This window comes from Theropithecus gelada, chromosome 14 (assembly GCF_003255815.1).
Source record: "Theropithecus gelada isolate Dixy chromosome 14, Tgel_1.0, whole genome shotgun sequence".
Taxonomy (NCBI): domain Eukaryota; kingdom Metazoa; phylum Chordata; class Mammalia; order Primates; family Cercopithecidae; genus Theropithecus; species Theropithecus gelada.
Genome location: NC_037682.1, coordinates 63,611,324 through 63,628,367, shown reverse-complemented (window position 1 = coordinate 63,628,367; position 17,044 = coordinate 63,611,324). Strand labels below are relative to the sequence as shown.

General features: G+C 41.7%; 1 protein-coding gene across 4 annotated transcripts in view; it reads right to left on the bottom strand.

The window, feature by feature from the left end:
* Positions 1-17,044, bottom strand: part of NUP98 (nucleoporin 98) — a 130,901-nt gene that overhangs the window by 57,009 nt on the left and 56,848 nt on the right. For all 4 annotated transcript variants that reach the window (XM_025358533.1, XM_025358535.1, XM_025358532.1 and 1 more), the window contains exons 13-14: positions 9,606-9,739; positions 5,218-5,405 (exon numbers count right to left, since the gene is read on the bottom strand). In XM_025358533.1, coding sequence (XP_025214318.1) covers positions 5,218-5,405; positions 9,606-9,739 — 322 coding nt within the window. The remainder of the gene's footprint in view (positions 1-5,217; positions 5,406-9,605; positions 9,740-17,044) is intronic.

Here is a 17,044-nt window from a genome sequence, read left to right as displayed (position 1 = left end):
AATCAGCCAGGGACAATGGCATGCACTTACAGTCCCAGCTACTCAGGAAACTGAGGTGGGAGGATCACTTGAAGCTAGGAGTTTGAGACCAGCCTGGGCAACACAGCAAGACCCTGTCTCTACAAAATAACAAAAATTAGCCAGGTGTGGTGGCACGTACCTGTAGTCCCAGCTACTCAGGAGGCCAAGTCAGAAGAATTCCTTGAGCCCAGGAATTCAAGGGTGCAGTTAGCTATGACAGCGCCACTGCACTCCAGCCAGGGTGACACAGTAAGACCGTGTCTCAAAAACAAAAAAATAAACCAAAAATAGGGTCGTCAGAGTAGTCTTCATTGATGTGACATGTGAGTAAAGAGTGACGAGGTTCTGGCCAGGCACGGTGGCTCATGCTTGTAATCCCAGCACTTTGGGAAGCTGAGACGGGTGGTTCACCAGGTCAGGAGATCGAGACCATCCTGGCTAACGTGGTGAAACCCCGTCTCTACTAAAAACACAAAAAATTAGCCAGGCGTGGTGGTGGGTGTCTGTAGTTCCAGCTACTCAGGAGGCTGAGGCAGGAGAATGGCGTGAACCTGGGAGGCAGAGCTTGCAGTGAGCCAAGACTGCACCACTGCACTCCAGCCTGGGCAACAGAGCAAGACTCCATCTCAAAAAAAATGAATAAATAAATTAAAAAAGAGTGACAGGGTTAGCTAAATGGATATATGAGGAGAAGTGTTTCAAAGGGAACAATTAGGGCAAAGGCCCAAATAAATAGCATGCCCATCCTGTCCTAATAAGAGCAAGGAAGCAGTAAGTTTAGAGTGGAGTAGGCAATGAAGAGAATGGTAGATGTGTTCAGAGCAGTAATGGGAAATCCTACCTTCGAGGACTTTTATATGCCAAAGTAAGCACTTTGGTCGCTATTTGAGTAAAAAAATGTGAACCACTTCAGGGTTTTGAGCAGAAAAGGGAAATGATCTGACTTATGCTTCAAAATGACCACTGTCGTAGCAATGTTTAGAATCAGATGCAAAAAAGAGTAAAAACAGAAGAGTGGGGCTGGGTGCGGTGGCTCACGCCTGTAATTCCAGCACTTTGGGAGGCCGAGGCGGGCAGATCTTGAGGTCAGGAGATCAAGACTATCCTGGGTAACACAGTGAAACCCTGTCCCTACTGAAAAAAAAAAAATAAGCTGGGCGTGGTGGTGGGCGCTTGAAATCCCAGCTACTCGGGAGGCTGAGGCAGGAGGAGAATGGCGTGAACCCAGGAGGCGGAGCTTGCAGTGAGCTGAGATTGGGCCACTGCGCTGCGCTCCAGCCTGGGCGAGAAAGAGACTCCGTCTCAAACATAAATAAATAAATAAATACATAAATAAAAATAAAAACAATAAAAACAGAAGAGTGTATCGTGGTAATTCAGGCAAGAGACAGTGGTGGCTTGCACTAGGGTAATAGCAATGAATGCGGTGAGAACTATACAGATTCTAAGTAATCTACAGGGTAGAACCAAGAGGATTTGCTGATAACTTAGATGAGGAATGTGTGACAAAGTCAAGGAAGATTCCAAAATTTCTGACCTGAGCAACTAGAATGACAGAAATGCAATCATCTGAGACAGGTTTTGGGTAGAACAGGTTTGAGAAAGAAGACATGAACATGTTAATTTTAAATAAATGTCTTTTAGACATCAAAGTGAAGATGTAGAGTAGGGTAAGATATAAGAATCTTGAGTTTGGGAAAGAGGTCTGGGCTGGAGATAAAAATTTGGGAATCATCAGACTACAGATGATATTTAAAGCCACGAGAATAAATTGAAGCACTTTGGAAATAAGCATAGATAAAATGTGATCAACAACTGAGCCAAGGGTATTCTAATTTACAGATGGTGGAATGAACAGGAACCAGTAAAGGGGACTGAGAAGCAGCAACTAGTGAGGCAGGAAGAAAACTAGGAAATTGTGGGGTCCTGGAAGACAATTATGAAAGTGAATCAAGGAGGAGGGACAAGATCAACTGTGTAAAATGCTTCTGTTACATTAAGACCGTTGATAGGTAGCTGGGTACGGTAGCTCATGCCTGTAATCCTAACACTTCGGGAGGCTGAGGCTTGAGCCCAGGAGTTGGAGACCACCCTAGGCAACAAAGGCAGACCCCATATCTACAAAAAAAAAAGAAAAAAAGAAAAAAGAAAAAAATTAACTGGGGATGGTGGTGTGGGCCTGTGGTCTCAGCTATTTGGGAGCTGAGGTGGGAGGATCTCTTGAGCCCAGGGTTAAAGGTGCAATGACGTGTGATTGCACCACTGCACTCCAGGCTGGGCAACGGCATGAGACTCTTGTCTCAAAAAAGAAAGAAAAAAGATGATGTTTGACAGCAACACCACAGAAGTGAAGCCAAGGAGGTCAGATGGTACTACCAGCAAAATACATGTCCTCCCACTCTAATCCTTTCTTTCTACTTGTGTGTCTGAAAATCCTAAGGCCTGGTGAAACTGATCTCGAGCTACTGACCTGATGATAAGACTACTATAAACCTTTTTACCTACTCTGCGCAAAAACAGTGTATAAAATGCTAGGACAAGACCGGGCACGGTAGCTCACACCTGAAATCCCAGCACTTTGGGGGTATGAGGTGGGTGAATTATCTGAGGTGAGGAGTTCAAGATCAGCCTGGCCAACATGGCGAAACCCCGTCTCTATACAAAAATTAGCTGGGTGTGGTGGCACGCGCCTGTAGTCCCAGCTACTTGGGAGGTTGAGGCAGGAGAATCACTTGAACCCAGTGAGCCGAGATCGTGCCACTGCACTCCAGCCTGCGTGACAGAGCAAGACTGTCTCAAAAATAAATAAATAAAATGCTAGGACAGACATAAATAATACACAGTCCCTGCCTTCAAAATAATTTACTGATATTCTAAGGAACACATAAAATTCGACTTTCCACCTTTTGTGAAGCAGATTACCGTATTTTCTTTTTTGTTTGGAGGCCGAGTCTCACCCTGTCACCCAGGCTAGAGTCCGGGGGTGCAATCCCAGCTCACTGCAACCTTGCCTCCCTAGTTCAAGCGGTTCTCCTGCCTCAGCCTCCCAAGCAGCTCGGATTACAGGCGCACGCAACTATGCCCAGCTAATTTTGTATATTCAGTAGAGATGGGGTTTCACCATGTTAGCCAGGCTGATCTTGAACTCCTGACCTCTGGTGATCTGCCCACCTCGGCCATCCAAAGTGCTGGGATTACAGGCGTGAGACACCACGCCCGGCTGGACTACCACGTTTTTAGGGAAAGAAAGTTGCATGTAATGTTTTTAACTTATTAACCTTCATAGACAAAGAATTGGGAGTGAAAAAAATTGTTTGTTCTCCAAAGCTTACAAAATGTTCCACCCAAAAAAACCCACCTCTTTTTTTCTGACTAGAAAAGTACTTGTTAAAAAAGCCTGTGTGTGTGTGTGTGTGTGTATCTAGAAAAATAACCAAGAAATGACATGCCATGACATTCTCTCTCCTGATGTTAAATGTTAATAGTCTGATTTTTAATTTTCCTCAGGTTTTTGTTCCATGCATGTATCAACACTTTGAGGTATATTTGCTCTAAAGCATCATTTAAGTGTAGTTTTCTGTGTTTACCAATGACTTTTCTACATACTCTTCTGTATTTTTTCTGTGTAATTATTTTTGGTTCTATATTTGTATAAAATTATAATGTATTTTAAAAAAATACACTGGGCACGGTGGCTCACACTTAGCACTTTGGGAGGCCGAGGCAGGGGAATCACCTAAAGTCAGGAGTTCGAGACCAGCCTGACAAACATGGAGAAACCCTCTCTACTAAAAATACAAAAAAAAAAATTAGCCAGGCATGGTGGCGCATGCCTGTAATCTCAGCTACTCGAGAGGCTGATACAGGAGAATCACTTGAACCCGGAAAGGAGAGGTTGTGGTGAGCCAAGATCGTGCCATTGTACTCAAACATGGGCAATAACAACAAAACTCCATCTCAAAAAACAAACAAACAATAAAAGCCAGATTCTTCTTAATCTATTTGACCATTGTGAGTTGTAAGAAAAAAGAAAAAGTAGTCTTAGCACAGTGGCTCACACCTGTAATCCCAGCAATTTGGGAGGCCAAGGTGGGAGGACTGCTTGACACCAGTTTGAGACCAGCCTAGGCAACATACGAAAGACACCATCTCTACAAAAGAATTTTTTTTCAAATAGCCAGGCCTGGTGGTGCATACCTGTAGTCCTAGCTACTTGGGAGGCTCATGTGGGAGGACTGCTTGAGCCCAGTAAGCCATGATCATGCCACTTTATTCTAGCCTGGGCAAAAAAGAGAGACCCTGTCTCTTAAAAAACAAAAAACAAAAAACAAAAAACAAAAAACATGGCCAGATGTGGTGGCTCACACCTCTAATTCCCAACACTTTTGGGAGGCTGAGACAGCTGGATCACTTGAGCCCCCAAGTTCAACACCAGACTGAACAACATAGGAAGATCCTATCTCTACAAAAATAAAAAAATTAGCTAGCCATGGTGGCACAAGCCTATAGTTCCAGTTACGTGGGAGGCTGAGGTGGAAGGATCACTTGAGTTGTGGAGGCTGAGGCTGCAGTCACTGCATTCCAGCCTGGGAGACCTGAACTTTTAAAAACAACAACCAAAAAAACCCTAGTTATTCAAAACCAAAACAAAATCATGAATATGTAAAATAAGAGGCATATTTATCAAAATATTTTTATGCTAACTATGAGTTATCCCTGGGAATGATCGGGGGACTCTTATTCTTCTCTGTGATGTTCTGTATTTTTCAAATTATAAAAAAGTGGACTGGCTGGGCACAGTGGCTCGGCACTATAATCCCAGCACTTTGGGAGGCCAGCCGGCAGATCACATGAGGTCAGGGTTTCAAGACCAGCCTGGCCAACATGGTGAAACCCCGCTTCTACTAAAAATACAAAATTAGCCAGGCGTGATGGCACACGCCTGTAATCCCAGCTACTCAGGAGGCTGAGGCAGGAAAATCATTTGAACCTAGGAGCCAAAGGTTGCAATAAGCAAAGATCATGCCATTGCACTCCAGCCTGGGCGAGAGAGTAAGACTCTGTCTCAAAAACAAAAACAAACAAAGTGGACTGTATTACATCTGTAATATATTTAAATAAATAACTGTATATTGTTTCATACTTAGTTTATATCAGTATTTCATACTTAATTTCTGTTAACAAAAATAAACTCACTTGGGCATGAATGCTCCATTGGCTAGGGATGGTTCATCGTCATCCAGCCCATCAAAAAGATGTGACTTCGCTGTGCCTGTTGTTTGTAAAGCCTTTGGCCGGACTCTAGTGGCAGGGCGGGGCGTCAATTTATAATGAGTAGGTGTAGTAAGAGCCTTCTGGGCTGCTGGATTTGTTGGTTTCAATCTCTGAAAAACAAAAGCATCAAGGAAATTTTTACTTTACTTTAAATGTATTGCACTGGCCTTAAAAATCACAAGACCAGATTTCTTTTTTTTTTTTTTTTTTTTTTGAGACGGAGTCTCGCGCTGTGTCACCCAGGCTGGAGTGCAGTGGCCCGATCTCGGCTCACTGCAAGCTCCGCCTCCCAGGTTCAGGCCATTCTCCCGCCTCAGCCTCCGAGTAGCTGGGACTACAGGCGCCCGCCACCACGCCTGGCTAGTTTTTTGTATTTTTAGTAGAGACGGGGTTTCACCATGTTAGCCAGGATGGTCTCGATCTCCTGACCTCGTGATCCGCCCGCCTCGGCCTCCCAAAGTGCTGGGATTACAGGCTTGAGCCACCGCGCCCGGCCCACAAGACCAGATTTCAACCCTCATCTTTGCCATTCACTTGCTCCCATAAAACAAGGATGTTAACACCTAACTTTGTACGTGTTGAGTATCCCTCATCCAAAATGCTTGGGACTAGAAGTATTTTGGATTTTTTTGTATTTTGAAATATTTGCATTACACTTACCAGCTGAGTATCCCAAATGTGAAAATCCAAAATGTCCCAATGAGCATTTCCTTTGAATGTCACGTCAGTGCTCAAAGTTTTGGATTTTGGAGCATTTTGGATTTGGGATGCACTATCTGTATGTATGTGTGAATACTAACAGAACTGTCTTTATCGTTCTAGAATTGATTTGTACTCATCTTTCCAGCCCCTAATTAAAATGATTCGTCTGACATTTTAAAAAATCTAATCAAGATAATGAATCTGTTAGCCAGACAGTGGTGGTGTGCACCTGTAATCCCAGCTACTGGGGAGGCTGAGGCATGGGAATCGCTTGAACCCAAGAGGTGGAGGTTGCAGTAAGCTGAGATCACACCACTGCACTCCAGCCTGGGTGACAGAGCGAGATTCTTTCTCCAAAAAAAACCAAAGATAACGAATCTGAAAAAAAGTTTTGTAAATTAAAATGTACTAATACAACATATTAATATTCTCTTCGTTCTATAGTTCATCTTGCAATTATTCTGCTTTGAAAAACAGTATGTTCATTTGATGAAAACACGGTATCAAAAAAATCCTAAGCCACAGTCATCACTTTTCAATTAAACCAAAAATCTTATGCTTCAAGAAAAACTGAGACTCTGTCATGAATTAATATTCAACTTCTGTGAAATCCAAATCGCTCTGGGAAAAAAAGGACAGATACTAGCTTGTGTTTATTCATCTTTTAGTAAACATTAATAATTAAACATTAAGTCAAACTCTGGGTACCAGAAATAAAAATAAAGTTACTTCCTCTGATTACTGAGGAAACTACAAGTTAGTGGAGGACACACAACTAAATTTCAGGGTGCTTCAAATGGCATCTCTACAATATCATACAGCATCCTGAGGATGTTCTACATTTGTTTTCCTAACAGTATAAATGAGATTACATAACCACTTCAAATAACAACGTCTAGCATATCTCGCCTGTCACAATTTATTCTTCTCTTCCCAGTGCAACCTGTTTACACTTAACAATGAATCTTTGTTATTCCCAGATTGTTGTGATCTTTCACAATTCTGTCTTTGTTTGGAATGCTTAACCTAGACTTGCCAAGTCCTACATACCCACACAAAAAAGTTAAATGTTCCTCTTCTGAAAACAAAGCCTTATCAAATTCATCCAAGCATCTATGATCTTTTCACTATTATATTTTAAATTTTATCTTAAAACTCATGTGACACAGAATTCACCATTTTAACGCATCTACTTCAATAGTTTTTAATATATTTACAAGGTTGTACAACCATCACCACTATTTGATTCCTGAAAACTTTGATGACTTCAAAAAGAAACTCAGTTCCTCTCAATTTCTTCCCTTTTCCTTTGCAACTATGAATCTGCTTTCTTTCTCTATGGATTTGCCTATTCTGGGTATAGCATATAAATCAAATCATATGACTTTTTGTGCCTGGCTCCTTTCACTTAACATTTTCTTTCTTTTTGTTTTGAGATGGAGTTTCCCTCTTGTTGTCCGGGCTGGAGTACAATGGTGCAATCTCGGCTCACTGCAATCTCCACCTCCCAGGTTCAAGTGATTCTCCTGCCTCAGCCACACAAGTAGCTGGGATTATGGGCATGTGCCACCATGCCTGGCTAATTTTGTATTTTTCTTTTTAGTAGAGATGGGGCTTCACCATGTTGGTCAGGCTGGTCTCGAACTCCTGACCTCAGGTGATCTGCCCACCTCAGCCTCCCAAAGTGCTGGGATTAAAGACATGAGCTACCATGCCCATCGTGCCCGGCCTTCACTTACGTTTTCAAGGTTCATTTATGTTATAACATGTATCAGTACTTTACTCCTATTTATGGCTGAATATTCCATCATATAGATATAAAACATTTTGTTTATCCATTCGTCATTGACAGACACTCTTTTTTTTTTTTTTTTTTTTGAGACGGAATCTCGCTCTGTCGCCCAGGCTGGAGTACTGTGGCCAGATCTCAGCTCACTGCAAGCTCCGCCTCCCGGGTTCCCGCCATTCTCCTGCCTCAGCCTCCCGAGTAGCTGGGACTACAGGTGCCCACCACCTCGCCTGGCTAGTTTTTTGTATTTTTTAGTAGAGACGGGGTTTCACCGTGTTAGCCAGGATGGTCTCGATCTCCTGACCTCGTGATCCGCCCGTCTCGGCCTCCCAAAGTGCTGGGATTACAGGCTTGAGCCACCGCGCCCGGCCCACAGACACTCTTCTATTATCACATATACTCTACTGAACCAGTGTAAATTTAAGTGCTTGTCTGTCTGGTCTTTGTCACTGGTTAGCAACCTTAATAAATTCTTGTTTATTTTCATTTTGTATCCTCAGCACTTAATAACACAATGCCTTACACATATTCAGCCACCTAAAATTAGGCTGCATAAATAATTTTCGTCTAATCATTTACATGTCACTTTAAAAGGTACTTTCATATTCTTATCTTGCTTCTCATATCTAGTTTACAGGATAAAATTTAAGAACATAGTAAGATCCCATTTCTTTTTTTTGAAACCAAGTTTTGCTCTTGTTGCCCAGGCTGGAGTGCAATGGCACAATCTTGGCTCACTGCAACCTCTGCCTCCCAGGTTCAAGCAATTATCCCGCCTCCCAAGTAGCTGTGATTACAGGTGCCCACCACCATGCCCAGATAATTTTTGCATATTTAGTGGAGACGGGGTTTCACCGTGTTGACCAGGCTGGTCTAGAACTTCTGAACTCAGGGGATCCACCCGCCTCAGACTCCCAAAGAGCTGGGATTACAGGCATGAGCCATGGCGCTGGGTAGATCCCATTTCTTAAAAAAAAAAACAAACCAAAAACCAAACCAAACAAAACAAAACAAAAAAACAGAAAATAAAAAGCTGAGGGATACATGTAATGATATAAGTGATTGAAAAATAGTTTCTGTATATTGAGCAATTTACTATGATCCTGGTGTGCATTATCTCATTTGGCTCTCAACATTGAACACTATTACTGTCCCCATTTTACAGAAGAAACAAATTTACGGAGGCAAAATGACTTTCTCATTTTCCAATGTCTCACAGATGATTAGTGGTAAAACATGGACCAAACAGACCAAAGACTACACTTTTAACACCATGTGAGTAAAAGATCATGTTTTTACACTAGAGTTTTAAGAGATTAAACACAAAACTATGTAAAAATCAAGAGGTTAAGATTTTGGTTATGCCACTTAAGAGCATTATGATTTGAGGAAAGTCAGCCTCTCTAAGCCTTAGTTTGCTTATTTATAAAATGACAATAGGGCTGGGCATGGTGTCTTATACCTGTAATCCCAGCATGTTGGGAGACTGAGGCAGGAGGTTTGCTTCTAGGAGTTCGACACCAGCAAGACATCATCTCAGAAAGAAAAAAACTTAAAATTGTTTTAATTAAAAATGAGAATATTAATATCTGCCTTATTTCAGGGCCTGATCTTCAGTGTAGTGGTCATTTCACTGTTACAACACCGTCCAGATACAGCAAAAATAATTTACTACCGGCTGAGTGAAATAATGTCTTAAAAAATTAATTATGCCTAGCTTTGCTTAATCCCTTAATATATACATGCAAAAAATTACATTCTGCACATTCAGTTTCTCTTTCTTTGATACGATATTTTGCAGAAGTATCCTTAAATTTACCTCTTCCTTCTTCTTAGGGTCTGACATGGGATTCCGGAAGAGAGGAGAGTCTCCAAAAGGTGAGTATGTTAGACTATTGATGTGCTGCTGGAGAACAGCCTGCTGGGCAGCAGAAGCATTTGGATCTGTCAAAGCTTTTTTAAAAAAAGAAAACAAAATTATATATAAATGCAAGGATACGATGCACTTGTAACACAGAGCTCAGTATTCTTTTTGAAGAAATGGTCTTCAAAATGTTCAGATCAATGGTATCATTGGGGCAGAATGTGTGTAGAGCAAACTGTAAAGAAAATCAAGAATCAAATAAGCTAATAGGTAAAATTTAGGAAGAGGTATTTCATAAGATACAGTACTCACATAAATTCACTTACACAGTGTTCACTGTCACTACTAATCAAAGAAAGGAAAATTTAAACCCTGATGAAATATTTTATGCATACCTATCACTGAAATAGCTGCATAAAAAGCCATAGTCTTTGACTTCTAGAGACATATAGACGGGTTTGTCTAAAGGCAATAATATGACAGTATACAGGGCAAGTACTGTGTGTGTGTGTGCACGTGTGTGTGCATGCGTGTGTATGTGTATGTAATTGTCTAAAGGAAATAATATGACAATATACAACAGGGCAAGTACTGTGTGTGTGTGTGTGTGTGTGTGGGCGCGCGCACACACACACACACCCCCAGGCTGGAGTGTAGTGGCATGATCTTGGCTTGCTGCAACCTCTGCCTCTGGGCTCCAGTGATCCTCTAACCTCAGACTCCCGAGTAGCTGGGACTACAGGGGTGAGTCACCATGCCAACAACAGTGAATTTTCTCTGTGTGTGTGGGGGGGGGCGGGGGGGCGGGGGGGCGGGGGGGCGGGAGTGGGTTTTTTTTTAAGAGATGAGGTTTTGCTGTGTTGCCTTGGCTAGTCTTGAACTCCTGAACTTGAGCTATCTGCCCACCTTGGCCTCCCAAAATGCTGGGATTACAGGCGTCAGCCACCACACCTGGCCTCTATTTTTTAACCTCATACTTTTAATCATGAAAATTTAACTCAAGGACTTAATTAAACTAGAAAGAAAATTTAAAAAAATTCCTAAGCATTCAGTGCATATTACATATAACAGTCAAGATATGGAAACAACCTATGTATCCAACATTAATAGTTGTAGGCTGGGTGCGGTAGCTCACGTTTGTAATCCCAGCACTTTGGGAGGCCGTGGTGAGCAGATCACTTGAGGTCAGGAGTTCGAGACCAACCTGGCCAATACAGGGAACCCCACCTCTACTAAAAACACAAAAAATTAGCTGGGCATGAGGGTGCACACCTATAATCCCAGCTGGAACCCAGGAAGTGGAGGTTGCAGTGAGCCGAGATTGCGCCACTGCACTCCAGCCTGGGTGAAAGAGTGAGACTTTGTCTCAAACAAACAAAAAAAGTTGTAAAGATCAGGACACATCATCATAGGTTATGTAGTTATTAAAAATAATAATTACCTTTGATTCATTAAGTAAAATTTCCAGAATAAAAATATTATGTACATTAAGGCTACAGAGGAAGGCAGCATACAAAAAAAAATGTGGTTTCCCCCGCCCCCCAATCTAGGTGTCTTCCTGAAGAAAACGGTTAGGTTATCCTTCTAAGTTTATAATTTATTTAACATTCAAATAATATAAACTGAAAGAAAAAAGAAATCACTAAGTCTAATTTTCTCTCAAAGTATAAGAACTTCTGTTATCAATTGCAGAGAATGTAGGGAACAGACATAAGTAACAAAGAAGACTATTCACGATCTACCATTGTAACAAGTAAAACAATAAGAAAAAAAGCAAAACCACTACAGTATACCCCGACTGAAGGAGAAATCTTTTTGCAAGATAAAAATCTCTTTCCAAAAATACTGCTCAAAACTCAAATCATACTAAAGTCATTTTACAGGCAAAAATGCTACCTTTTTCCCTTATAAACATTTACAAATAAAGTTACTGCCAAAATATAATACAATAATCCACAGTAAAGGAGTGACATAAAACATTCTGAAAAGTCTCACAAGGTTGTAGGGAGTGGGGAGAGGCAGTATGGAGAACAAAAGCAGTTAAAAAACAAAACAAAAAAACAAAACAAAAAAACCCAGAATGGGCTGCTATAGCTAAATTAATGAAAACGAAGTATATCCACATTAGTCAAAGGTTTCTTAAAATTGATGTATTCAATAAATACTAAAATATCATAAGTTCATGTTGATATCTAATAAGACAGGACAAGTTTGCTCAGGATTTCAAACCAAGAGATGTCAATTTTAAGAGCACAAAGTAAATCATCTATATTGAGAAAGTTCCTAAATCCAATTTAAGACCAAAAAATAAAGAAAAGCATTTTTTTTAGGGGTACACAGTACTACAGATTAACAGCATACTGTTATTTTGGGGACTATGCAAGCAGACTCAAGAAACATTTTATAGAACTGCAAACCTCACTGGTCATTTTGTTACTGGACAGGCAATTACTCATATAGGAAACTGACCTGTCTTAGTTGATCTCATCATTTAACAAACACAAATCACTCTACCTGGGTGTGCTCAAAAAAAAAAAAAAAAACCAAAAACTTCCTTTAACAAATCCAAACACAAGAAAGTATATGAGTGTGTATTTGTATGAATAAATACAAATTTTGTGTTAACTGTAGTATTTAAAGACACAGGTAAGAGAGTATCTTGATAGATTAGCTAAAACAAGAAAACAAACAAGCACTACTTAAGCAACTACTGGTATTGCATTCAAGCTTGGTCAAAATAATTTGAAAATTTTCCAAAGAACAAATTCTGAAAAAATTTCGAAAGAAAAGATTACAAAAAACTAAATCATAACCAAATAATTAAAGGGATTGGGAAAAGTATACAAACCAAGTCTTCTGATGAAACACAAGAATCTGATGATACTTTATCCAGAAAAATGCCAGTGGGTTACCACAAATAAATTATACTAGGGCAAGGCATGGTGGCTCACACCTATAATCCCAGCACTTTGGGAAGTTGAGGTGAGCAGATTACTTCAGGTCAGGAGTTCATGAATAGCCTCGCCAAATGGGATCTCTACTAAAAATACAAGAATTAGCCGGGCATGGTGATGCGTACCTGTAGTCCCAGCTACTCAGGAGGCTGAGATAGGAGAATTGCCTGAACCCGGAGGTGGAGGCTGCAGTGAGCCAAGATCGCGCCACTGCACTCCAGCCTGGGTGACAGAGTGAGACTCCCCTCAAAAAAAAAAAAGAAAGAAAGAAAGAAAGGAAGAAAGAAAGAAAAGACATTATACTAGACTGGTTTTGCTTAGCTTTAAGAAATAACAGTAGAACCACTGGGTGGAAACCCTATGGAGGCAGGATTTGGTTTCTAAACAACCAGAACAGAACAACAGACTGTACTGCCTATAAGGAAGCCACCATACCTGAGGTTTTTTTAAGACAAGCTAGACTCACATAGTTCTAAAGTACTTTCAACTAAGATTCCGTGGTACAAAGATGTACATTCTAAAAGTAAATACAATTATCTTTAAATGGGCAGTAATGTTAAGACACACAACTTTAATACTAACTAAATTATTGTGTCAGGAACTTTGGAAAAAGAGATGGATCATTAAAAACTAGTCAGAAAGCTATATAAGTAAAAATGGCACTATTAACAATAATTTATACTACTTCCTTCTACTAAAACCAATGAAAAATGAGAAAAAAATAAAATTAAAACGTAATTATTTTTTTGAGACGGAGTCTCGCTGTGTCACCCAGGCTGGAGTGCAGTGGCGCAATCTTGGCTCACTGCAACCTCCATCTCCCGGATAAGGCAATTCTCCTGCCTCGGCCTTGCAAGTAGCTGGGATTATAGGGGACTGCCGCCACGCCAGGCTGATTTTTGTATTTTTAGTAGAGATGGGATTTCACCATGTTGGCCAGTCTGGTCGAACTCCTGACCTCAGGTGATCCACCCGCCTTGGCCTCCCAAAGTGCTGGGATTACAGGCGTGAGGCACCGCGCCCAGCCTATTTTTAATGATAAAGCTAAGTATAAAGTTCGCACAGAGATCAATGAAAACTCGAAGTCACCTCCTCTCTCTCCAAAGACCTTATTAAAATCTATGGCTAAAAAATATTAAAATGTATATATATAAACCCATAATGACAGAAAATGGGAAGGTGGCAAATGAACACATGAGAAAATCTGACAAATTTCTAGGGGAAAGATGTGGACAGAGGACTGATCAAGCAGGATACAGAAACCTATAGTTTAGAGTACACTCAACAGCAATTACAGCTGACCCTTGAACAACACAAGTTTGAACTGTGTTGATCCACTTACGTGTGGATTTCCTCCTCTGCCATCCCTGAGAGAGCAAGACCAACCCGTTCCTCCCCCTCATGATTTTCTTAATAATATATTCTTTCTTTAGCTTACTTTATAGTAAGAATATAGTACGTACTACATATAATATACATAATATACATAATGTGTATTAACTGTTTATGCTGTCAGTAAAGCCTGGGAATCAAAGATTATTTGCAAATTTTCAACTGTGTGGGGGTCAGCACCCCTAACCCTCATATTGTCCAAGGGTCTACCGGTATGATCAAATGATGCATATCTACCTTGGAGAATCCCAGATGTCTAGGGACTTGGGAATACCAGGTTTGATGAAGTAAAATTGAAACCAGGAAGAGGAAAGAATTAATGGAAAGTCTAAGCCAGACGTGGTGGCTCACACCTGTAATCCCAGCAAATTGGGAGGCTGAGGCGAGAGGATTGCTGGAGGTCAGGAGTTCAAGACCAGCGTAGCCAATATGGTGAAACCCAATCTCTACTGAAAATACAAAAAATAGCCAGGTGTGGTGACATGGGCCTGCAATCCCAGCTACTCAAGAGGCTGAGGAAACAGAATCAATTGAACCTGGGAGGCGAAGGTTACAGTGAGCCAAGATCGAGATCACACCACTACACTCCAGTCTGGGACAGAGAGCAAGACTCTGTCTCAAAAAAAAAAGATAAATGAAGTTTATATAGAAAACTACATATTGCCATCCTCCTAATCACTGGTGCTCAATACACAGGTCAAAGTATGCCTCTCTCTAAGTAAACACACAAAAAGGAGAAGGGCAACTACTGTGGTTACTGATACCATCCCAGAGCTAAGAATTTGACATTCTAACATTTAGAGGACCCTGTGTCTGATCATAGTTGGTTTCTAGATTACTCACTCTAAAGTAAAACCTACTGGTAAACGAGCCCTACTCACATACAAAAAGTTGCCAGTGAGCTTTTAAATATAAATACATATATATATATAAAATATATATATATATTTTTTTGTAGACAGAGTTTCACACTGTCGCCCAGGCTGGAGTGTAGTGGCATGATGTCAGCTTAGTGCAACTTCTGCCTCCCAGGTTCAAGTGATTCTCCCGCCTCAGCCTCCAGAGCAGCTGAGATTACATGCATGTGCCACCATGCCCAGCCAGTTTTTCTATTTGTGGTTGACATGGGGTTTTACCATGTTGGCCGGCTGGTCTCAAACGCTTGACCTCAAGCAATCTGCCCACCTCAGCCTCCCAAAGTGCTGGGATTACAGTCATGAGCCACCGTGTCCAGCCTATTTTTAATCTTAAATAGGAATGAAAAGGACTACCAAGCATTAAAGATTGGTTGCAGGCACCTGTAATCCCAGCTACTCAGGAAGCTGAGGCAGGAGAATTGCTTGAATCTGGGAGGCAGAGGTTGCAGTGAACCGAGATTATACAACTGCACTCCAGCCTAGGGGACAGAGACTCTGTCTCCAAAAAAAAAAAAAAAAGATAAGAAAACAAATAAGGGTAATAAAAGCAAAGGGAAGGGTACTAATATCCTCATTTGACAAAGAAGACTCAAAAAACACTAGCACCTTGTTGACAGAATAAGAAAAATATGAAGTATGTAGCTTAAATTTGCAAAGGTCTCAAAACGTGACACATGTATCACGACAGTATGGGAGATAATTTAGTGGTACAGAAACAGCTATCTATTCTATTTATCTCAGTTACTCTATTTATGCCAGGTGACAACCAGTTTTTCACTTCCTGTAGAACATAATTTTCTTTTCCTTTTTCTTTTTGTTGAGACGGACTCCCACTCTATCACGCAGGCTGGAGTGTAGTGGCGCGATCTCGGCTCACTGCAACCTCCACCTCCCGGGTTCAAGCGATTCTCCTGTCTCAGCCTCCTGAGTATCTGGGATTACAGGCAGGCACCACCATGCCCGGTTGATTTTTGAATTTTTAGTAGATACGAGATTTCACCATGTTGGCCAGGCTGGTCTCAAACTCCTGACCTCGTGATCCACCCGCCTCGGCCTCCCAAAGTGTTGGGATTACAGGCGTGAGCCACCGTATCTGACCCATAATTTTCCTTAAAAAGCTATTTAAATTAAAAAGTAAGTTAGGCCAGGCGCGGTGGCTCAAGCCTGTAATCCCAGCACTTTAGGAGGCCGAGACGGGCGGATCACGAGGTCAGGAGATCGAGACCATCCTGGCTAACATGGTGAAACCCCGTCTCTACTAAAAAATACGAAAAAAAAAACTAGCTGGGCGAGGTGGCAGGCGCCTGTGGTCCCAGCTACTCGGGAGGCTGAAGCAGGAGAATGGCATAAACCCGGGAGGCGGAGCTTGCAGTGAGCTGAGATCCGGCCACTGCACCCCAGCCTGGGCGACAGAGCGAGACTCCGTCTCAAAAAAAAAAAAAAAGTAAGTTAATTTCAGCCAAGCGCAGTGACTCATGCCTGTAATCCCAGCACTTTGGGAGGCCGAGGTGGGCAGATCACGAGGTCAGGAGATCGAGACCATCCTGGCTAACATGGTGAAATCCTGTCTCTATTAAAAATACAAAAAAATTAGCCGGGCATGGTGGCGGGCGCCTGTAGTCCCAGCTACTCAAGAGGCTGAGGCAGGAGAATGGCGTGAATCCAGGAGGTGGAGCTTGCAGTGAGCCAAGATCGAGCCACTGCATTCCAGCCTGGGCGACAGAGCAAAACTCCATCTCAAAAAAAAAAAAGTAAGTTAATTTCCTTAAGTTCAAAATAAATAATAAAGTGGTAAGTGGACACTTCCAAAGTTCGGAAGGAGTATTCAAATGAATGAAGTATGAAAAACACCTCAGGCTGGGCGCGGTGGCTTACACCTGTAATCCTAGCACACTGGGAGGCCAAGGTGGGTGAATCACGAGGTCAGGAATTCGAGGCCAGCCTGGCCAACATGGTGAAACCTCGTATCTGCTCAAGATACAAAAAAAAAATTAGCTGGGCGTGGTGGTGTGCACCTGTAATCCCAGCTACTTGGGAAGCTGAGGCAGAAGAATCGCTTGAACCCAGGAGGTGGAGGTTGTAGTGAGCTGAGATCACGCCATTGCACTCTAGCTTGGGCAACAGTGCAAGA